The following is a 23,839-nucleotide window of genomic DNA, read 5'->3' as shown; positions in this document are numbered from 1 at the left end:
CATTAGGTTGCTCTTTGGTGTTTCTTCTAGTCAGTCAAAGCCCCACACAACAGCTCAGCTCTCCCTCAAGGTGGAAGATGTTTTAGGTCGTCGCGATAATTGAAAAAATGCGATTCCATCCTTTACCACAATTAAACAGGCCGAGGGAGTTCTGCCTTAGTAAACTATGACCTCAGGTCCATTTTGTTATGTGTGCAACACTGTCCAAGCTATCCGGCTTTTAAAATGCTCCGGCAGCAGCAGCCTTAATTTAAAATGCCAGTGTTCAATATGTCAAAGCTCAAATATTCTCCAAGAAGGAGCTTAATGCACATATATTATTAATGCACTATCAAAGAACAGATCCCCGAGTTGATTCCGACCAACGAGTCATTAGTCAAAGACGGCAGCAAGCAGACTGGCATACAGTAACATGAATTTTAATTCTGATTGCTCTGACCGTCCGGGGGAGAAAAACAACAACAAACAAACAAAAAAAAAACCCCCCAAAATACGGGAAGTCTGGAGTTTCCGGTTAGGAGATAGAAAAACGGAGTTTAGTAAAAACATCTGTTTTATTCCCTCCTAGCCACTGGGGTGAAAAACACTTTGGAGAAAAGACTGGAAAAAGCATACCTTGCAAGGCGGTGTGCTGACAGGGGCCTGCCGGACCCCCCACCACGAGCTGCAAGGCTCAGGCAGGCTGCTTGTAGCTCTGGCCCTTGGTTTTCTGATCTGAAGCAACAGAACTCACTGTCCCTCCCACTCCCCCATACATTTTGTAAGTATTTTATTATTATTATTATTATTATTATTATTAAGTGAGAGGCAGGAGGCAGAGACAGACTCCCATATGCACTCCTACCGGGATCCACCCAGCAAGCCCCTACCGGGCAATGCTTTGACCGACTGGGTGCTGCTCTGTTGTTGCTTGGCAACCAAGCTATTTTACTGTCTGCGGTGAGGCCATGGAGCCACCCTCAGCACCCGGGGCCAACTTTGCTCGAACCAATCCAAGCCAAGGCTAAGGAGGGGAAGAAAGAAAGAGAGAGAGACAGAGAGAGAGAGAGACGAAGAGAGAGAGAGAGAAGGGAGAAGGGGAGGGGTGAAGAAGCAGATGTTCGCTTCTCCTGTGTGCCCCGACGGGGAATCAAACCCAGGACTTCCACATGCTGGGCTGACACTCTACTGCTGAGCCACCCAGCCAGGGCCAATTTTGTCAGATTTAATGAGACAAATATCAAATGTGTACCACTGTGCTTATAAATAGAATACTAATGTCAGAAAATGTTATTCTCGTACAGGACAGACGCAAAGGAAGATTTAAAGACTAATACATGCTAAAGGGTTCTTTTGTTTGTTTCCTGTAACAAACTTTATACAGTAAAACAGTGTTTTATTTACCAAGCCCATCACTTTAGAACACGGGTAACTTGTGAGGGCACCGTCCGTTTCTGCAAGGGCTGGCTACTCTGTGCAGACAGCGACGTGGCAAATACAGAGAGGTGGACAGGACGAAACGATCAGACACCACTGCCCATGGGAATACCCTAATTCCTCTTGCGGCAGATAGTCTGAACTCCCAGACTTTTCTTGGAGAGAAACGTTTGGAAGGAAGTCTGTGATCCTAATACGTCACTGAGAGGTCAACCCGGGGTCAGTAACCAGCTGACACCTGGCTCCTCCCAGGGAGAAGCAGCCATTCAGTGTCAGTGCACAGTTTATCCGGAAGGAGGGAAATGACAGCGTTCTCCCACTACTGGGTCCAGACGTCCGGCGGCGTAGGCAACACCCAGCCAGTGTGACCTAAGCACTGGACCAAACGAACACCCACACTTACTTAGACCCCGGGCTAACGCCCCCTGACAACTGGCCAGGACGAGTCCTGGGCCACAAGGCTTCTCCAGTTCCTTTACCTCTAAAGAGGGAAGCTGAACTCTGAGACTTAACATCACATTATCTAGAAAAACTAGAATAAGAAGACACCACCCAGCCTGGCCTGTGGTGAGGCGGTGGGTAAAGCATCGACCTGGAACGCTGAGGTCTCCAGTCTGAACCCACGGCCTTGCTCGGTCAAGGCACATACAAGAAGCAACTACTATGAGCTGATGCTTCCTGCTCATCTTCCCCACTCTTCTCTCTCTCCTTCTCTTTCTCTTTCTCTCTCAAATCAATAAATGACATCTTTTTTAAAAAATGAAAACACCATCCAATCAAATAAAAAAATTTTAAACTTTGCATAAGTCACAGTTGCTGGTTTTTTTTTTTTCTTTTTTCTGAAGCTGGAAACGGGGAGAGACAGTCAGACAGACTCCTGCATGCGCCCGACCGGGATCCACCCGGCACGCCCACCAGGGGTGATGCTTTGCCCACCAGGGGGCGATGCTCTGCCCCTCCGGGGCGTCGCTCTGTTGTGACCAGAGCCACTCCAGCGCCTGGGGCAGAGGCCAAGGAGCCATCCCCAGCGCCTGGGCCATCCTTGCTCCAATGGAGCCTCAGCTGCGGGAGAGGAAGAGAGAGACAGAGAGGAAGGAGAGGGAGAGGGGTGGAGAAGCAGATGGGCGCTTCTCCTGTGTGCCCTGACCGGGAATCGAACCCAGGACCTCTGCACACCAGGCCGACGCTCCACCACTGAGCCAACTGGCCAGGGCCTCACATTCGGTTTTTAACCCTACGATAAGGTGACCAGCAATCTTGCAATAAATGAACTTGCAAATTAAAACCTAACTGATGTTATTCTAAGGAAACCCTTTGAAGTGCAAGCCATCCTTACAAATTGTTAATAATATGCACAACGGCACTCATTCCTTGATTGTATGAATATATCCGGTTCTTATCCAACGACGACGAAAATCTAAGTATTTAAGGTCTAAACCCAGTGCGTGACTATACTCCACAAGAAAACCCCCTGCTTCAAAAACCAGAAGGAAATGAGGATTGTATTCATTACAGACAGGTGTTCAGAATATACAGGAGAAAACCAATCTAGGACAAATTAATTTTTCTAAATTACTTATCAGTAGCAAAGGACAATTTTTCCTCGTTATTTGAAGCTAAAAAAGTAAATAAATAAATAAAGCCATACACTTCACCTATAACAGCTTACTATTTCTAAATGAAGAGGAAAAGCCTTGAGCTGCCGATGCCTTTCTTAGCTCCCGAAGAGAGCTGGTAACTCGTTCAAAATTCTCTCGGCAGCGTCACAATGTGTTGGACCTTTCTACGTTAAAACGTCCAATTCTTTGTTCCTCCATCCAAGCAGTGTGGCATCCACCATCTCAGGGGTCTTGCCATTTCTCACTGCTTTGCACAGACAGCAGGAGGGCTTGATCAGCCTCGTCAGCAGGCCAACTCCGTGAGGGAAGAAAACGTGTCTTATCAATCATTATACTCCTAAAGCTTCCAATAGTTCCCGGGCATGTGTGTGTGTGGGGGGTGTTCAATCAATTCATGAACAAACGGAGGGATATAGATAGACAACATTCAGTCTCCCTCATAATCAGTCCAGCACGAACCTCTTATCTCTCCCACGAGATTGCTGGGGCTCCCTGTCCCATGAAGAGAAAAACGAACTTTCTCCCGTAGTTCCATTGGAAGGATGGCCGATCTTCAACCGTGGATTATTTTGTATTATGGAGCCCAAAGTAATGATTCCCGTGACCTACTATGTTCTTCTCAAGAAATATCCTACAAGTAGTTCACCTGACATTAACTATTATGGCCAGACTTAGAAATGAAAGCTGGCTCACTATTACAGAATGCACTACGACTTCGTCCTTCTCTTACAGGGACCGTACACACGGCTGCCCACTATGACAATTCCAAACAAGCTGAGTCTTTGCATTAACCTCTACATGACCTGGGAGCTGGAGAAGGCTTCTTGACTCCCGTTGCCCAGTGAAACTCCTGGTCGCACTGTTCTTCATACAAGAAGAAAAGAAAAACATAATAGATCAAAGGCTCCATAAAAGGCTTATAAAAGCCTGGGGAAACCAACATAAATTCAGCTTAGTCATTTTATTTGCATTTAGTATTTTTTTTAATTAAGTGAGAAGAGGGGAAGCAGAGAGATAGACTCCTGCATGCGCCCCAACCGGGATCTACCCGGCAAGCCCCCTATGGGGTGATGCTCTGCCCATCTGGGGTGTTACTCCATTGCTCAGCAATTGAGCTATTTTTAGCACCTGAGGTGGAGGCTCTAGGGAGCCATCCTCAATGCCTATGGCCAATTCATTCGAACCAATAGAGCCATGGCTGCGGGAGAGGAAGAGAGAGAGAGAGAGAAAAGGGTGACAAGGTAGAGAAGCAGAAGGTTGCTTCTCCTGTGTGCCCTGACCAGGAATCAAACCCGGGAATGCACATATTTGCATTTAGTTTTAATCACAGCAATGCTTATCAGTTAGTGGAAATTTTAATCTGTAGCCGTTCTTCCTCCTGGCTAGACCTTCCTTTCCCTTCCTTATAGGCATGCTTGGGAATGCCAGGAAAGTGTCAAGTAAGTAGTAAATATAACCAGAGAGAAGGGGAGCAACTGATCCCCACCACGCAGCACAGAACAAGAATACTACGTAACACTCACTCACACTCTGTCGTGCATCAGCTCTGTTGGCATGTCTCTGGATCAGACAGGTTCCTCTAAGACTCCACGGAACAACAGCTGTGCATTTCTGAGCACTGTCCCGTGACCTTCTCTATGGCTGCCAGGAAACTGCGGTTCCGTTCCCTACACTGACCGAACTGCCCATTCTGAAGGGCTGAAGACAATACGTTAGCTTCCGGGAGAGGGGGCTGGTTCGGCTCGGCTTGGCTCAGCTCGGGAGAGCAGTGTGACCAGGTCCGTACCCTGAGACTCCGCCCAGCCCAGGGAAACAGACCGTGTCAGCACAGATTTCATGCCGGTAAACAAATCCTTCCAATTAAAAGCTGGTAACGAAAGCCTTTCAAGGAGAGAGAATTAAAGGTTGTTTTTATGGAGAAAATCATCCAGGTGCTTTGGTCTGGGTGGACCAGAGGACACTCTGGGGCTAAATCATCACGAGGACCTAAATAAAAATCAGTGGCACTAAAAAAAAAAAAAAAAAAAAATTACCCTTCTACAGAAGACCATGCTGTGTTTCCATTCACAGCTGCGATCATGTAGGGCGCGCCTGCCCCCTCTGCTCCCTTGGCCTAAATCGTCTTCCTTGTGCTGTAACCAGGGGGCGCTCACCACAGCCCACAGCCCACAGCCCACAGGTCACGTACAGCAGTGGTCCCCAACCCCGGGGCCACGGACCAGTACCGGGCCGTGGGCCATTTGGAACCGGTCTGCAGAGAAAGAATAAATAACTTACATTATTTCCGTTTTATTTATATTTAAGTCTGAGCGATGTTTTATTTTTTAAAAAATGACCAGATTCCCTCTGTTACATCCATCTAAGACTCACTCTTGACGCTTGTCTGGGTCACGTGATACATTTATCCGTCCCACCCTAAAGGCCGGTCTGTGAAAATATTTTCTGACATTAAACCGGTCCGGTTTAATTAAACCGGTCCAAAAAAGGTTGGGGACCGCTGACGTACGGCCCAGCACCTGTGACTGGGACGCAACACACTCGTCGGTTTACGTACTATCAATGGCTGAGTTAGCACTCCAAGGGTAGACCTGACGGTTTTAACACAGACCCGTAGGGTCCACAAAGCCTAGAAGATTTACTTTCTGGGCGCTTCCTGAAGAAGTTTGCTGCCCCCTGTTCGAAGAGGAGAAATTTACAGTCTCAACTCACTGATATACTTGAGAGGATCCAAACAGACCTCCTGACAAAGGAAGTGAAGAGGAGGAGGAAGAAGAGGGGAGAGAAGGGACCACCCCACCAGCAGCAGCACGAGTCACAGTTTGGGTTTGCTACAGAATGCCCTGGCTTCGCTTTGTGCATACTGGAGGGTCTCTAACCGGGCAAGCAATACCAGGGAAGTCTTTTAAATCTGCCCAGCAGAATGTCAAAGTTGCTGCCAAGTCACAGATGTTATAAATATGGGGTCGCTCGTCAAACAACCGCAAAGACCTTCTCTTGAGACACTCGACACATTTCTCAATCTCCAACTGACGCAGGACGTGACACAACTAACTCTATTCCTGTAAATCCCAGGATGACCGGGGAAGGAGCTCTCCCCGGCCCGAGGCATCAGAGGTACACACCCAGCAACCACAATACCCGAAAAGCAATTTCATTCTTGACTTAGCACTTCCAAGAACATGAAAGGAGTGTAATTCAGATGCCACAGAAATACATTTCGAGAGGCCCTTCGCCCCGTTCCAAGCCCCTCCGACCCCCCATCATTATTCCGGAGCCTTGCTCACAGCCGAACCCCAAACTTTCCGTTTCCCAGACCCAGAGAGCCTGCTTCCCTTCCTTCCTTCTCCCGGTCTTCACCGCGTCCGCAGCTCAAGTTAGCTTTTCTCCTAACGGACGAGAAAGAATCCTTCCCCTTTCGGAGGAGAAAAGGTGGGTAAAATATAGCGGGCAAGGGACAGGTTCTCCGTAACAAGCAGGGGTGCCGCTGGGTGGACGGACGGCTGTGGACACTACGCTCGGGTCAGTGCTGTCCAGCCACCCACGACAAGCGGGAGAGCACCCGGGGAGGGGAGGTCACGGGTTCACCAGAGTGGTCCGGAGAGAGCGCTCTCACAGAGCAACATTTAAAGCCAAGCTCTGCAGGAGGAAGAGCCAGCCACCCAAAGAGCAGGAGGAAAGACGACACCAGGGCAGGGAGCCCTCAGATGTGAACGCTCAAGACCTGGGCATATGCCCTGGCCGGTTGGCTCAGCGGTGGAGCGTCGGCTTGGCGTGCGGGGGACCTGGGTTCGATTCCCGGCCAGGGCACATAGGAGAGGCGCCCATTTGCTTCTCCACCCCTCCCCCTCTCCTTTCTCTCTGTCTCTCTCTTCCCCTCCCGCAGCCAAGGCTCCATTGGAGCAAAGATGGCCCGGGCGCTGGGGATGGCTCCTTGGCCTCTGCCCCAGGCGCTAGAGTGGCTCTGGTCACGGCAGAGCGACGCCCCAGAGGGGCAGAGCATCGCCCCCTGGTGGGCAGAGCGTCGCCCCCTGGTGGGCAGAGCGACGCCCCGGAGGGGCAGGGCATCGCCCCCTGGTGGGCAGAGCGTCGCCCCTGGTGGGCGTGCCGGGTGGATCCCGGTCGGGCGCATGCGGGAGTCTGTCCGACTGTCTCTCCCCGTTTCCAGCTTCAGAAAAATACAAAAAAAAAAAAAAGACCTGGGCATCTTTCCAGGGACTGAGACATGCTCATTCTGACCCCAGCAAACTGAGCACGGGCAAAACCCAGGTGAGACGTGACCAGAAGGGTGGGTGGGATATAACATCATGGGGGAGCTTCTTAGGTCCCGCTACAAAAGTTGATCTTACACCGAAGGCACTGAGGGCTTTAAGCAGGGCAGGACCAGATCAGATCCCCCTGCAGAACGGCCGGCTGGGAGCGGGCAGAGAGTGTAGGCGTCCGTTCATTAGAGCGGCGGGAGGTGAGGATGACATCACAGGCGGGGGTCAGAGCTCACCTGCAGAGCCTGCGGAGACACTGACCACCTGTTGGGGCAGCGGGGAACTCAGTGGGCCTCCTTCTCTTTGTAACTGAGTAAACGGATTGGGAGGAAGAGATGATTTCAAGAGCAATCTCAAGCCTACCGTCTTGAAGTTCAGTTCATTCTACATTAAAGAAAAATGACTGTACTTATTAGAAGTTACAGTGTTTAAATTCAATTTCAATCGCTCCCTCCTTGCCAGATACCCAGGGCTTCCAACAGCGTCTGGAATCAAGGCCCGTGCTCCATAAATACTTGTAGAAATAAACGCAATTTCCTCTGGTAATTACCTCTCCGGTATCCAGACTACCTGAGCAATAGCTTTAGATTAAACCAAATGATGGTTTGATGAAATATAATTTTATATTTAAAAACGTGAAAAAACACACTCGCTTTTGTGATACGAACTGCAGAAGGTCAATTTCAAGAACACGTGCCTGTCTACCGGAGCCCGGGTTTGAGGAAAAAAAACCTTCAAACCGTGGTTCCCAAGGACCTTCGATTATTTAAATCTTTCTTTTTAATTCCGCGGCAGGTGTGCTTTTTAAGTGAGTGACCTCAAATTCCTTCTAGAAATGAGAGGAGAGCGAGCTCAACACCGTGGCTCAGAGGAAACGCGATTTGTGGAGTTTCATGGCTGGTTTCCTGACCCCCGGGACCCCTTATGTGGAAAGCATTCCTCTTCAGGGGTCTGTCTGGGAGTCCCTTAATGACACACAGGACAGTGTGGCCTGGTCCCTGAGGCCTCTCCCGGCTCTAGAATCTCCATACCCCCTTCTCTACTCTTAGCATTTAACGGATAACTGTGTCGGACTACTATCTTAGTAGATGCTAATGATTTCTATGCTAGTTCCCAACGTACTGTATCTCCCCATGTATAAGATGCACTCTTTTTTGAAAAATTTGGGGTCTAAAAACTGGGTGCATCTTGTACAGTGGTTGGTTTTTGTTTGTTTTATTTATTTTAGAGGAAAGACAGAGTGAGTGAGAGAGAGAAAAGGAGGAGCAGGAAGCAACAACTCCCATCTGTGCCCCGACCAGACAAGCCCAGGGCTTCGGACCGGCAACCTCAGCATTCCAGGTTGACGCTTCATCCGCTGCATCACCACAGGTCAGGCTGGTTGTAGTTTTTTTTTACTCGCATTTCCCACTTTTTCGCGCTTGTTTTTGCGCTCCTTGTTGAAGACAGGGATTCGTCCTCAGAAACAGATGAGGACAAGCTAATGGATGGGAGTTTCAACAGTGATGAGAAATTGTCTGAATTTTATGATGAATAAAACTTGAGTTCAATAACTTTATGTGATACTTTTTTTTTTTTCAAATTTCGGGCCCCAAAATTAAGTGCGTCTTAAACGTGGGGAAATTCGGTAGGTAACTCATGGAGCAGCGTGCCTGGCCTGTGGCGCACCGTGGGGATTCTTGGACAGTGTTAAGAACGCCTGTGGGTCCTCAAAGGGGCTTTCTTTATTTAAGGGAGTAAATACGAACCACGAGAATGTCAAAAATGGAGTCAAGTCCGTCAGAAGAAATTCCAGGCAAGGGGCTGTAAAGGCTGGTTCAGAATCCACCACTTTCTACCATGGGCTATGCTCCCCCCTGCCCCATTTTACTGTTTCTTTCTCTAACTTGTCCATTAAAAGTCTTATTATTCCATCATCCAATTTCTTTATTTCATATTTTACCCAACTTTGACTTATTACTAGAACAGTTAAAAAAAAACAAAACTGTCTGATCTCCTAGGTCAGTGATTTTCAACTGGTGCGCCGCAAGAATTTTTGAACATGCGATACCTATTTAGTCAGGGGCACTGACCTCTTTTCCCTTAGAATGTCAAATTAAAAAAAAAAAGAAAGAAAAAAAATGACAACAGCCAACAGCACAACAGCCGTCTAGTGTGAATGAATCAAAATTATACCTATACTTTTTGTTGAGTCGGCAAAAAAACATACTTGTTGGCGCGCTGCAGAATTCACCTTTGGTTTCTGTGTGCCGGAGATGAAAAAGGTTGCAAATTGCTGCTCTAGGTCCTAGTCACCGTGGAAAACGAGAAAGCAGAAATGTGACTCCAGTTTTACACAAAGGATCGGAGGCCAGCTGTTTGCTTTAGCGCCTTCGTGGATGAAAAAAATGCCGGAGCTGAGACCCTGGACGCGACCATAAACAACACAGCCCTGGACTCGCCCACGTGCGCCAAAAACACTCCTGTGAAGCCCACTCTCCCAGCTTGAAAATGGGTACAGCAACATTTATTCATGTACGTCTAGCAGAGCTCATGAAAACACATGGGATGCACGAGGTCGCGGGCGAGCAAAGCCGTAGCTTCCTGACAGTAATGTGAACGCCCCTGTAGGCACCGAAGGCCACATTTCCTTTTTTTTTTTTTTTTTTTTTTTTTTGTATTTTTCTGAAGCTGGAAACGGGGAGAGACAGTCAGACAGACTCCCGCATGCGCCCGACCGGGATCCACCCGGCACGCCCACCAGGGGCGGTGCTCTGCCCCCCAGGGGGCGATGCTCTGCCCACCAGGGGGTCGCTCTGCCGCGACCAGAGCCACTCTAGCGCCTGGGGCAGAGGCCAAGGAGCCATCCCCAGCGCCCGGGCCATCTTTGCTCCAATGGAGCCTTGGCTGCGGGAGGGGAAGAGAGAGACAGAGAGGAAGGAGGGGGGGAGGGGGGGAGAAGCAAATGGGTGCTTCTCCTGTGTGCCCTGGCCGGGAATCGAACCTGGGTCCCCCACACGCCAGGCCGACGCTCTACCGCTGAGCCAACCGGCCAGGGCCACGTTTTCTGATGTTATGGAAACTAGCTTAAGCTGATAGAAATATTCGCCGCCCTACTTCACAGATAACTAAATGGAACTGGGAGAGAGAACACAGGACAAAAAGCCCTTTCGGAAGTAAGGGGAGACTAAGGGACATGTTATCAGTCGGTCTCTTACAGATTTAAATACATTCTTTAGAGCAGGGTCCCCGGGATTAAGCGCTCAGTCGTTAGTTCGGCGGCGCGATAACTGTCCCAACCACCTCCAGACCTCGTTGTGCCCTCGCCAAGCGGCTCACCGCGGCTCTTCACTCCGCTCAGCCTTTCTTACGGAGGCTTGCCGAGCGCGGCGCGGCTCATGGCGCATTGTGACCCCTGGAGGCGGCCGTGGCCAAAGCGGGGCGGAGAACAGGGCGGCTGAGCAGGGAGGGAGGCTCTAGGCGTGGAGGGTTCCGCCGCCTCTGGGGGACGGGACGCGCGTTCCCGGATACCCACTCTTTATCGGTATTCACGCTTTCCCGTGGCCTTTCTTAAGGTTGTAAATAAAGAGCAGTGTTCACACCTTGAAAGTGTTTTGCAAAAAAAAAAATTTTTTTAATAAAAGCGACCCAATCACCCTATAAACAGCAGAACTGCCGTCTTCTCTAAACAGAATTGGCGAGAACTCCCATCAGCCTGAGAACATCACCTCCCTTGAATTCCCACCAACCTCCCACCAAGGCCGCCCCTTCCTGTCCGGAGGGCCTTGTGCAAGCGATCCCCTGGGGTGCGCACAGTGGTCCCCCACCTTCTCACACTTGGGGACTGGGGAGAATATGAGGATTATTTCGGGGGAAACTGCTAAGGCAGAAATCACCCTGAGCATAAGCGAATTTTACTATGATCACTGAGTCTAGCACCTTCATACGACGTCAGGGTGGTTAACTCTTTTGTGGACTGACACGGGATTTCTGGCGAACCGGCCCGAGTCCACGGGCCGGTGGTTGAAAACCACTGTTCTAGGAGGACTCGGGGACCCGTGTGACCGCCAAGGAGACCGGAAGAAGCGGGTCTGTGGGGACCCACAGGACTCCTGGTTTCCTTTTATTCTCCGGGGCTGGCAGAACAAGAACACTGGAAGTTTAGATAATGGGATTAAAACAGCAACACACGAACCAGAGGCAAATCTTAAACTTCAGGACTTACCTAGATTATTCTTTTTCTGAGCACAAGACAAGCCAGGGCTCACTGGCTCACAAAGGGGAACACAGGGCTTCCCTGACAAATGAGCTTCAAACGAGAGGGCAGGAAATAAAATAATGGAATAGTCTGATGCTTGAATAAAATCCTGAGTGATTGTATTTTGCCTGAGACGCACGAGTCCTGCATGAGGAAGCCCTCAACATCACCTCGGAGCGATTCCCCTCCCCCCCCCCAAAAAAAGATACTTCCACAGTCTCGCCATCTGGCTGGGCAGTCCATGGACCTCTGATTTATGAACTGAAACTCCTACAGGTGTTTCCTTGTCCTGTTCAGCTGCCTGAAAAGGCTCACTGATTAAGATGCCCAGTGGCCCTGGGTGCGGGACAGTCATCTTCCTTGGGGTGGGGGGGGGCAATCTAAATCCATCCATACTCTTATCTGGGCACAGCGGGAGGCAGCCACTGAGGGGGGCCTACCACCTCCCACCCCACCCCCTCTGGCGCTGGAAGACAACCTCGATTCGCAGCCACGTACAGTCCTCTCTGGAATAAAGACGGCATTTCCCGGGCTCCCCGTCGGAGCTGGCCACGCCACTCCATGCTGGCCAGTAGTACGGAACAGAAATCTGTGGCGTTCCTGCTAAGGATCCTTAAACGTGAGGGACCCCCTTCTGCTGCCTGGCACGCGGATGCTGTAGCTGGAACTCCAGTAGGACGTCTTGGACGACAAGGCGACCAACCAAGTGGAGAGAGCACGATCATGGCACAGCAGGAAGACCGAGCCTGGGTCCCTGAGACCCCAGAGAGCCACCGCCCCACCCTGGTCCGCTGACCCCAGGCCCTTGCACATGAGAGAGACGCAACCAGCCCTTCTTGTCACATCCAGGACCCGCAGTGCAGCTGCTGGACCGAAGGCAACTGAACAAAATACCCGGTCCTCACTGACATGCCTACCCCTGGGGCCGAGTCCGGAGGTCGGCTCAGGACGGGAAACAGGACTCCTCTGCAGACATTCTGTCACTCATCTCACGAGTCTATGTTTGAACAGGACCCATGGGAAAATGCTGGCCCCGCGTCTTCCCCACAAAAGCAAAGACGAGAGGTCGGCTTCGCCTTTGCACGCGAGCGTCCCGTCCCCCCAATTCCGCCTGCTCGACTCCCAGTGCCGTCGGTCGCTTGAAGCCTCACGCAAGCAGCATACCAGGTCTATGACCTGGCCCACTGGACGGATGTCACCAACTCTATCCTTGTGCCCCTAACCAAAGGGGTCCCCATGACACAGACATTGAGTGAAAGTAGGCAACTACTCACCACCCCCTTTTTTTTTTTTTTTTTTTTTTTGTATTTTTCTGAAGTTGGAAACGGAGAGAGACAGTCAGACAGACTCCCGCATGCGCCCGACCGGAATCCACCCGGCACGCCCACCAGGGGGCGATGCTCTGCCCATCTTGGGGCATCACTCTGCCGCAATCAGAGCCATTGTAGCGCCTGAGGCAGAGGCCACAGAGCCATCCCCAGCGCCCGGGCCATCTTTGCTCCAATGGAGCCTTGGCTGCAGGAGGGGAAGAGAGAGACAGAGAGGAAGGCGCGGCGGAGGGGTGGAGAAGCAAATAGGCGCTTCTCCTGTGTGCCCTGGCCGGGAATCGAACCCGGGACCTCCGCACGCTAGGCTGACGCTCTACCGCTGAGCCAACCGGCCAGGGCTCTATTTCATTTAAACATACACATATAGTAGGGCATGGTGGAAAAGGTGAAGGGATTAATCAAAGGTAAAAAACTTATAGACACAAACAGCAGTGTGGGGACTGCAGGAAGGAAGGGAGGTGGGGGGAGGTGGGAGAGGGTAGCAGGGGGGGAGGGTAGAGGCGGGGAGGTGGTGATGGATGTAGACGTGACCTGGAGTGGTGACCACACAACGCAACATACAGATGCTGTGTTACAGAATTTGCCCACCTGAAACCTGTATTATTTTATTAGCCAACATCAGCCCAATAAATTCAACTTAAAAAATTTTAGAACATGGCCATTGCATTAGACGTTTATCATTAGAATAATTCATATTTTCCCGGGCCCACTGAGAGCTAAAGTATTAAAATACGCCCATGAGGAAAAGTCAAACAGTGGGCTAGAGCTCCCCCTCTTTTTCTGGAAGAAATCCACCCACACCACCCCCTCCGAGAAGACCCAGATCATCCAGCATCGAGCTGGGCAGCAAAGCGATTCCTTCTGCAGCTCCGTACACGGGCTGCGAGCACAGGGTACATTTACTGGTAGTAGTTCATTATTTATAAGAGATTTAAGTAGCAGGGTGGGGGAAAAAAGGCACTTTTAAAAGCAGGAATACTCACAAAGCCATTTCAAACTGCTCCAGCCATTTTTTCTTTAAATCTTTTGTTTTGCAGTAAAATTCTAACCCATTTTGTCCTTGGGTATGGATGAGGTAGAAGCCGTAAGACCACTGTCAAAATGAACATTGTTCAGGTTAAAACGGATCGTTCACGGATGGTGTCATGTTTCCAAGCTCACTAAAACACCCCCCCCCCCCCTTAATCATCCACCACCCTCTCCTGACATTAGCAAACTGTGACCAGTCAGGATGCGTCAACTTCATATCTGTAACAATTTCCAGGCCAGATGCATTTACCCTCGTGATCATTAAGCATTACAGACGAACCTATCGGCTGTGGCGCTGTTTTTCCTCCTAATCAATTTCCAGAAACAAAAACACCTGAGTCGATACGCTACCCCTCACATGAATGTGTTAGCACACTTTCCTCAAAAGTCAAAAGTTCTGAGTACATCACAGCTGTTCATTTCCAAGAGCTCACCTTTTTGTTTTCTTTATCGGTCGTAGGATTGTTGGCTATTTTGTACTGCTGAAGATCGATTATTTCCTTCATTTCATAGTTATCACCTTTTCTTTTACATACAATCACTGCCAAATCAAATAAGAAGATATGCCTGAGAGAGAGAGAGAGAGAGAGAGAGAGAAAGAGAGAGAGAGAGAGAGAAGAGATTGATTTAAAATGGTTCAGAACTGTGTGTCAGCTCTTCTCTTGTAAACTTAATTATACCAACCAAACATTTTTCCTTTGAGGTACAGACAATGGTACTGCTGCCCTTTGAAAAGAATGAACTCTGTATCCGTATCACCTCCTTGCACAACCCTTCCCTAAAAGAATACCCTCTTCTCACTTCAAAAACAGCTGCAATCATTAACAACAGGCACACTGCAGGGTAGCGCTAAGACACCACTGAGATGAGCCCTTGAGTGTTGCCCTTGAACAATGACCTTTACTCTTTTTTTTAGTTTAGAAGCTAAACATTCTCTGAATAAAATGAATGTCAACAGCCAGCAGTTAACATGTACTGATGTTGTGAGGAGTCAGCCAGAATGCCCTGAGGAGTGGTCACCCCTTTCACCCTCAGTTTCAACCCCCAGGGACCATCTGTGGAGGCAGGTATTGTTACCACTGACATTTGACAGTTTGTGGCGGAAAGCGAGGCTTAGGGGGTTAACTCGCTCAGGGTCCCACTGCTGAGGGAGGTGTTGGCAGGTCCAGGCTGCCCCTCAGCTTAAAGACTGAAACAACACCTACCCGAGTGGTACGTGAGCAAAATGTCCAGTAGAAAAATTACGGTTACATTTACACACTGCTCTCTCTCTTCTTTCGTATTAAAAAACAACGCACTTGGGGAGAAACACTGACAGCAATGCCATCATCCGATACCAACACTTGGATCTTTTTGGAAACTCAGTGACTTACACGCACACAGAGTAAAACAATGATAATGAGGCATTCATAGAGCTTTAATACTTGCATTGCTTTCAAAGTCTATCTTCCTGAAGATGCTAAAAGGATGTGTGTCTCCAGAGAGAGTCACCTGTGGAGCCTGGGTAACTAGGAGGAAATGAGAGCCGATGCTGCCCCCTGCTGGCTGACTTTCTCAACTCCAAGGGTTCCAGAAAATAGTCATTTCAACCAAATGATAATCGTGTGTGTGTGTGTGTGTGTGTGTGTGTGTGTGTGTAATAAGGGACACCAGGCCAAGCTTACTAATCTCCAAGGGCTCCACCTACAAATTCCCGTCAAGAAAGTCTCACTAAGCAGTCCTCACTTAGACTTCTTCTTTAGGACATGTTGTATTATTTTTAGTTATTTTAAAATGTATACCAAAAAAAATAAAACAACTGTGTTTTTAATGGTAGTTATCTAATTCCTTTATCTCTCCTCTCATTTTAATATGTACATTTTTTTTTTTACCTTGGCTGACATTCTCTATGTGGCATTTCCTGCTTCGAAACTTAGACAAAGCAACAGATACCAGAACAAAGAGAACACCTAACTATCTCTATGAGAAATTTTCAGAAAACCACAGGCTGGCCCTGGCCAGTTGGCTCAGTGGTGGAGCGTCGGCCTGGCGTGCGGGGGACCCGGGTTCGATTCCCGGCCAGGGCACATAAGAGAGGCGCCCATTTGCTTCTCCACCCCCCCCTCCTTCCTCTCTGTCTCTCTCTTCCCCTCCCGCAGCGGGGGCTCCATTGGAGCAAGGATGGCCCGGGCACTGGGGATGGCTACTTGGCCTCTGCCCCAGGCGCTGGAGTGGCTCTGGTCGCGGCAGAGCGATGCCCCGGAGGGGCAGAGCGTCGCCCCCTGGTGGGCGTGAGGGGCAGAGCGTCGCCCCCTGGTGGGCGTGCCGGGTGGATCCCGGTCGGGCGCATGTGGGAGTCTGTCTGGCTGTCTCTTCCCGTTTCCAGCTTCTAATTAAAAAAAAAAGAAAAGAAAAGAAAACCACAGGCTGATTCGTCTCCTTGTTTTTCTTCCTTTGCTTCCTTCCTTTGTCCTGGAGACATTGTTTGGAAGGTCTTCTCAATCTCCCGATGCCGATTACTTATTTCGAAATTACGACTTGCTCCTCTTCCTCACCTTTCTTGTTTTGTATGCTTGTCTAAAGTGGTGATTCGAATTTCACCGTCTCCCTGGGGGCGTCCGAAAAGCAAAACTGGCTGGTTCTAAAATACAAAAAGCATATGTCTCAGTTTTTCATCACCAGAGGAAAACAGAAATGTGTTATCATTTTACATTTTTAGCACACTTACTCGAGAAAGCTCAGATCTATATGATGCACTTTCAAAAAAACAGTGCGTCCTTGGTCATCACCGGAAGTATAGTGAGGACATTAATTGGTTTTACTTGTAACGCTAATGAGGAAGTTAGCTACCAGAAGGAGAGGGTCAACTGTAAGAATTCAAATCAACAAGGAAGGCCCTGGCCAGTTGGCTCAGTGGTAGAGCGTCGGCCTGGCGTGCAGGAGTCACGGGTTCTATTCCCGGCCAGGGCACACAGGAGAAGCGCCCATCTGCTTCTCCACCCCTCCCCCTCTCCTTCCTCTCTGCCTCTCTCTTCCCCTCCCGCAGCCGAGGCTCCGTTGGAGCAAAGATGGCCCGGGCGCTGAGGAAGGCTCTATGGCCTCTGCCTCAGGTGCTAGAGTGGCTCTGGTTGCAACAGAGTGGTGCCCCAGATAGGCAGAGCATCACCCCCTGGTGGGTGTGCCGGGTGGATCCCGGTCGGGCGCATGCGGGAGTCTGTCTGACTGCCTCCCCATTCCCAGCTTCAGAAAAATACAAAAAAAAAAAAAAAAAAAAGTAAACAAATCAACAAGGAAGGGGCAGCAACTAATATTTACTGGGCATCCAGTGTGTGCCAGCCGCTGTAACAGGAGGACATGATGCCGACCCTGCCCTGGGGTGAGCAGATGCAGACCGAGGTGTAAACTACAAATGCCCACTGTGCAGCTGCCGCGCAGGGAGGGTACAGGAAGCACGCAGAGCCAGGGACCGACTCTGGTTTGGGGAGTGAAGGGCAGTGCCCCAATCTGCGATCTCAAGAATGAAAAGTTCTGACTTCATGGTTAAAAATAATGAGCCATTTCAGTCTCTTCCATATCTTGGCTATTATACCTAACGCTGCAATGGACCTAGAGGGTATTATGCTAAGTGAAATAAATCAGACAAAGACAAATACCACAGGATCTCGCTTATAGGTGGAATCTAATGACTAAATAAACAAACAAACAAGACAGAAACTCACAGAAACAGAGAACTTGTCGTTGCCAGATAAGAGGGTTTGGGAGAGAAGGGGGAAGCGATCAAGATGTACCAATTTCCAGTTATAAAAACAGTCACAGAGATATGAAGGACAGCGCAGGCAACAGAGTCAACAGTGCTGTAACAGCTATGGTACCAGCTGGGTACCAGGCTCATCGGGGTGATCGCTTCGTAAGTCGTGTAAGTGTCTACCCACTACCTTCACCGTGTGGTACACCTGAAACTAACACAACATGGCGTGTCAACTGTCAGCGAAAATGTTTCTAAAAATTAAAAATATAACAATAAGCCATTTTCCCAGAGGCAGACCATAAAAATAATTTTAAGTACTGAATGATTCCTACTATAAAAAGTGCTAAGGGAAAAAAGAATTGACTGAGAAGTATCACTAACATCTAGGAGATTATAGCTAATAAAGGAGACAAGTATTCATTAATAAACTGTATCCCAAGAAAGTATAAAAGTAAATGTTCCCTACCAAAATCCCAATGTTTTTTTTGCAGAAATAGAAAACTCCATCCTAAAATTCATATGGAACCTCAAGGGTCCCTTAATAAGCAAACCAATCTTAAAAATAACAAAGTCCTTTTTCAATGTTTAGAAATACATTGATAAGAGTATCAACGTTGGCCTGGCTGGTTGGCTCAGTGGAAGAATGTCAGTTGGGCATGTGGATGTCCTGGGTTCGATTCCTGGTCAGGGCACACAGGAGAAGTGACCATCTGCTTCTTCACCCCTCCCCACCCCCTTATTTCTTCCCCTCCCACAACCATAGCTCAACTGCTTCCAGGGCATTGGCCCCGGGTGCTGAGGATGGCTCCCTGGAGCCTCTACCTCAGGTGTTAAAAATAGCTCAGTTGCAAGCATGGCCTCAGATGGGCAGATCATCAATGCCAGATGGGGGTTTCCATGGGGATCCAGGTCGGGACACATACAGCAGTCTATCTATCTACCCTCCCCTAAGAAAGAGAAAGAGAAAAAGAAAGAGAAAGAGAGAAGGAGAGAAAGAGAGAAAGAAAGGAAGAAAGGAAGGAAGAAAGAAAAGAAAGAAAGAAAGAGAGAGAGAGAGAAGGAGAGAGGGAGGAGAGAGAGAGAGAGAAAGAAAGAAAGAAAGAAAGAAAGGAAGAGAGGAGAGAGAGAGTGTGAGAAAGAGAGAGAGAAAGAGAAAGAGAAAGAAAGAGAAAGAAAGAAAGAAAGAAAGAAAGAAAGAAAGAAAGAAAGAAAGAAAGAAAGAAAGAGAAGGAGAGAGGGAGGAAAGAGAGAGTGAGAAAGAGGAAGGAAGGGAGGAAGGGAGGGAGGGAGGGAGGAAAAAAGAGAGAGAGAGAGAAAGAAAGAAAATAAATGTCAACTCTTATACTTTTGTTTGACCAGGCTGGGAAAGAGAGGATACATGTATAAAGTACTCTTAACAACCTAACAACAGAACAAACAGACAACCTCGCTTCCAAACAGGTAACGACTTGAACAGGCATTTTCCCAGGAAAGATACCCAAATGGCCCACATGCACATAGAAGATGCTCAGTACCCCTAATTGTCAGGGAAATGCAGAGTCAAAACCACAGTGAGATACCACTTCACACCCATCTGGACGGCTAGTACTCGGAAAGACAGTGTCGGTGGGAACGAGGGGACTCGGCAACTCCTGGGCATTGCAGAGGGGAATACAAAATGTGGCCCCCACTGTGGAAAACAGTGTGGCTATTCCTCAAAAACTTAAGCACTGAGTTACCATACAATCCAGCAGTTCCACTTCTGGGTGTGCAAGCAAAGGAAACGGACGGGGCTCTCAAACAGGTATTGGGACACCTGTGTTCACAGCAGCCAAACGTGGGGAGCAACCCCACATCTGACCACGGACAGATGAATCCATTTAAAAAGCGGGGCATGTACAATCACTGTCATATTATCCAACCTTAAAAAGGAAACTCTTCTTTAAGAAGGAGGACATTCTGACACCCTCTACAACAGGGGTCGGGAACCTTTTTCGGTGAGAGAGCCATGAACGCCACATATTTTAAAATGGAATTCCGTGAGAGCCATACAATGACCCGTGTACGTTATGCATTATCTAATAAAAATTTGGTGGTGTCCCGGAGGACAGCTGTGATTGGCTCCAGCCACCCCAAAAACCATAAACATGAGCAGTAAGAAATGAATGGATTGTAAGACATGAGAATGTTTTATATTTTTAATATTATTTTTTTAATTAAAGATTTGTCTGCGAGCCAGATGCAGCCATCAAAAGAGCCACATCTGGCTCGCGAGCCGCAGGTTCCCAACCCCTGCTCTACAACATTGATGAGCACTGAAGACATCCTGCCACGTGAACTCTGCCAATCCCAAGAGGACAAATACCATAGGGCTCCACTTATACGTGGTTCCTACCCTAATTCATAGACAGGGGCGGACAGGACGGCAGTTGCCGGGGGCAGGAGGAGGGACAGCGGAGAGTTAGTGTTTAACAGGTGCCGAGCTCCAGTTTTGCAAGAAGAAAGGGTTCTGGAGATGGATGGTGGTGACAGCACATGATACTGTGAATATAGCTGATGTCACAAAACCGTACACTTCAAAATAGTACATTTAACGTTCTATATACTTTATCACAATTTTTTTTTTAAATGCTGAATAGCTGTCCAGGCAACATGCTATGGAATTACAAAGAGAAAGATTAGGGATGAGGGAAGAGAGATGTTTTAGTTGGACCCTGAAGGGATTTGATAGGAAACAGTGGGTGAAGGACATTCGAGGCTCTGACAATATTACCATCAGAGGAAAAACTGTTAAAAAGTGTTTGGCAAACCGGAGACCTTCCCACACAGCAGGACAGGTGCAACGGTCGTGTGTGGGAAGTCACCAGCCGGGTGAGTTCAGGGAAATCAGTGGGGGACTTAAATATCACGCTGGCCGAATCCTGAAGTCCACGGAAAAATTCTGACCAGTTTGGGAAAGAGAGTGAATGGAGCAGTCCACATTTTGGAAATGCAACCACATGAACAGGTGATTCGAGGTGGCCGCGAGTGGAAAGGGGGCAGGTGAGTTCAGGACGCAGGGAAGTGGCCGTGGGCCTGAAAAGACAGAGACAGCTCCAGGTGTTTCTGAGAAAGCGGCCACAGGACCGCTGTGCCGAGGAAAGCATCTGAAATCCATGTGTGTCTCCATCTCCCCCGCCCACAGAGAAACCCAGGCTCCCGTCGCCTCTCCTGAAATCACCCCCGTAACCTGCTGGTCCGGCCACTGCAAGGCTGTTCTTAGAATGCAAACCAGTCTGTAAACCTCTCGGAGATAACCTCTCCTGGCCTCCCGGCGCAATCATCCCAACAGGGCTGTGGTGTGAGCCCCTACCCCCAGGTCCACTGCAGAGCCCACCTCTCCCCCTCTCCGGCCCCTCCCGCCTTGCAGCTCCTCCACCTCCCGGGCTTCCTGCACCTCCCGGGGCATCCCCCCTCCCCCGACCCAGACCCTGGTGCCTCCCGCCTTCTTCTCAGGCTTCAGGCTCAAGAGGCCAATGACTCAGAAGGGCTTTTCCTAACCATCGCCTCTAAACTACGTCTCTCGGCCCTGGCCGGTTGGCTCAGCGGTAGAGCGTCGGCCTGGCGTGCGGGGGACCTGGGTTCAATTCCCGGCCAGGGCACATAGGAGAAGCGCCCATTTGCTTCTCCACACCTGCCCCCTCCTTCCTCTCTATCTCTCTCTTCCCCTTCCGCAGCCAAGGCTCCATTGGAGCAAAGATGGCCCGGGTCTCAGCAGAGTGACGCCCTGGAGGGGCAGAGCATCGCCTCCTGGTGGGCAGAGCATCGCCCCTGGTGGGCGTGCCGGGTGGATGCGGGAGTCTGTCTGACTGTCTCTCCTCGTTTCCAGCTTCAGAAAAATAAAAATAAAAATAAATAAATAAACTACGTCTCTCCTTTATCTTCTGTTGTGTCACCCTGCTCACAGCACGTGTCTCAAAACAGCATTCCTAACCTCTCTTTTTACTGTCACCTCCTTCCTGAGACCGAGTGGTTCAGTTACAGCCCCAACCCCCCAGCAGCGTGGGACACACAGCCACCCGGTAAACACACCGAAAATGAGCAACTGAATGGGAAGCCAGCCCTGAGTATGCCCGGGGGGCGGGGGACCCCGAGGTCTGGAATCAGGACTGCTGGGGAGGAAGCAGTGTGATTAAGGACAGAGGGACAAGTGATGGCACAATGACTTGGCACAGGTGCCACCAGACATCCATGCAGATGCTGCCAAACAGGAATGGGGGGGGGGGCTAGAATTAGAAACTTGAACGTAAATTACTCTGTCTTCAAAAACAACTCTTGGAGTGCCCTCCCCCCCCACACCAGTCTGTGGATTAGGGGAGCTGGAAGGAATGATAATTACATACCAGATTTTCTATAGAGAGCTGAAACTGTTTAATTTCACGAAGGGTCTCATTATCTCTCTTCACTTCGTTCACGTATTGTGCCAAGTCCTGAAGAACAAAGAGACGGGGACAAAAAAGAAGACATGATAAGATCGGAGAAGAGACGAGAGCCGTTCGCAAGAAAACGCATCATCGTTTGTTTCGGAGCTGTGAAAGCAGACCGCGGCCCTTCAATGGCAATCAAATGGACGACCGATCAATCAAAGCTGCCAGTCACCAGCAAGGGGTAATGTCTGGAGGACAGCTGGGAAGAGGCGGCCTTGTCATTTACCACACCTCTGAGAAGCGTGAGGCTACATGAAACAATCCAAATCGGCCCCCACGCAGAACAAATCGGCCCCTCCCCGGGTCAGGAGAATGTAAATCCCAAAAACATTAATAAGGGACCCTGAGAGAATTACATTTTCCCCCGGGGCTGGAATTAAGGGCAGTCAGGAAGGCTCAGCAGGAAGAAAAAAGGAACTAAAAGTTAAGGCAATGGAATCAGGCAGGAGGACTGTTCTCTGCCACCAGTCAGTGTCTTTATTCCTGAGAGCATTCGGACAAGGAAGCCAGGTCCCTGCTAAAGAATGAATGATAAAGGAGAAAGACAGAAAGCAAAGAGAACTCTGAGTTAAGGTGAACAGATACCGCTGGCCACATTTGTCCACGGCCCGTTCCTATTCTGAACTGTCTGTTCTCGGACTTGAGGAAACTTTAGCTAATCTCTCCACACTGGACCTAGCTGTTTTTATGAAAGGGGCTCTAGATTGCCCTGTTTTCTGGGTTCATTTGTTCCCTTCCAATCTCTTCCATTTCATCCGAAACGGCAGAAGCAGAACTCGGACAAAAAGCAGTTTCTACCTTTGTTCTAAATGCAAAGTCAGACTTTTCATAGGATGTACCTAGAAATGACTTCTTTATAAAATTAGACACTTGGTGTGGTTCTTTTATAAACAATAAGTAGTGTGTGCTGCTTCCTGACCCCGAGGGTACTGAACTTCAGCTAAATAGCTGAGCTGACCCGAAAATGGAACAGGGACACAGAGAAGTAATCGTCACTGTTCTGAGCAGGGTCACACTGGGCATTTTGTTTCGGAGCACGTATTTGCCTATGTTTTAAATCAGGGACAAATATTTCTTTCAAAGTCCAAGTCCAGCATAATATGGAGATCAGGTTTTATATAAGATTCCCCCTGTTCAAAAGAGTCTACCTCTCTATACCTGCACTTCTTGCCTTTCAGATTTACCTGAAAATAGAAACCCAAACTGAAACTCGTGCGTACTGATGCACGGCGCCCACAGAGGTAGACTGGGCAGGTGGCCTCCCCTGAGAAGAGAAGTCACACCTGTGTTCTGCCGTTACGGGCGAACCAGCTGCTTCCGCAAGCCCACAGTTTTCTGTTAGTAACCATTCAAAGGGATGTCAAAGAAAACCATGATAGGAAATCCATCCCTGCTGGTATGGAAAGTGGTCATATGTGCATAAATAACAAGTTATTTTAATACACCTCCTTGGTTTTATGGGTTCTTTTCTAACAGTTAAATTCCTGCAAGTACACAGTGGCACCTTGAGATTCGAACAGACCAACATACAAAAATTTTTTTTAAGATACGAGCTGTGACTTGGCCCGTATTTTTGTTCGAGATCCGAGCAAAATTCCGAGATACGAGTCGTGATTCGGGAAGCTGCCGCTCGTTGGCACGTTGGCGTACGGGTCCAGCATCGGCAGTCTGATATACGAGTTGACTGACTTATAAGCTCGGTTACAGAACGAATTAAATTCCTATCTCAAGGGACTACTGTATATCTATTTTAGTTAGAAATAGCCATCTCTTCCCACC

At 49.1% G+C, this 23,839-nt stretch overlaps 1 protein-coding gene across 1 annotated transcript in view; it reads right to left on the bottom strand.

Moving 5' to 3' along the window:
• VAV3 (vav guanine nucleotide exchange factor 3) overlaps positions 1–23,839 on the bottom strand; it is a 315,966-nt gene that overhangs the window by 124,440 nt on the left and 167,687 nt on the right. The window contains exons 12-15 of the mRNA XM_066352215.1: positions 21,977–22,063; positions 16,423–16,508; positions 14,323–14,455; positions 13,843–13,952 (exon numbers count right to left, since the gene is read on the bottom strand). Of these exons, the coding sequence (XP_066208312.1) occupies positions 13,843–13,952; positions 14,323–14,455; positions 16,423–16,508; positions 21,977–22,063 (416 nt within the window). The remainder of the gene's footprint in view (positions 1–13,842; positions 13,953–14,322; positions 14,456–16,422; positions 16,509–21,976; positions 22,064–23,839) is intronic.

The sequence above is a fragment of the Saccopteryx leptura genome, chromosome 11 (genome assembly GCF_036850995.1).
Source record: "Saccopteryx leptura isolate mSacLep1 chromosome 11, mSacLep1_pri_phased_curated, whole genome shotgun sequence".
NCBI lineage: Eukaryota > Metazoa > Chordata > Mammalia > Chiroptera > Emballonuridae > Saccopteryx > Saccopteryx leptura.
The sequence above is the reverse complement of the archived record's forward strand: the minus strand, read 5'-3'. Positions and strand labels throughout refer to the sequence as shown.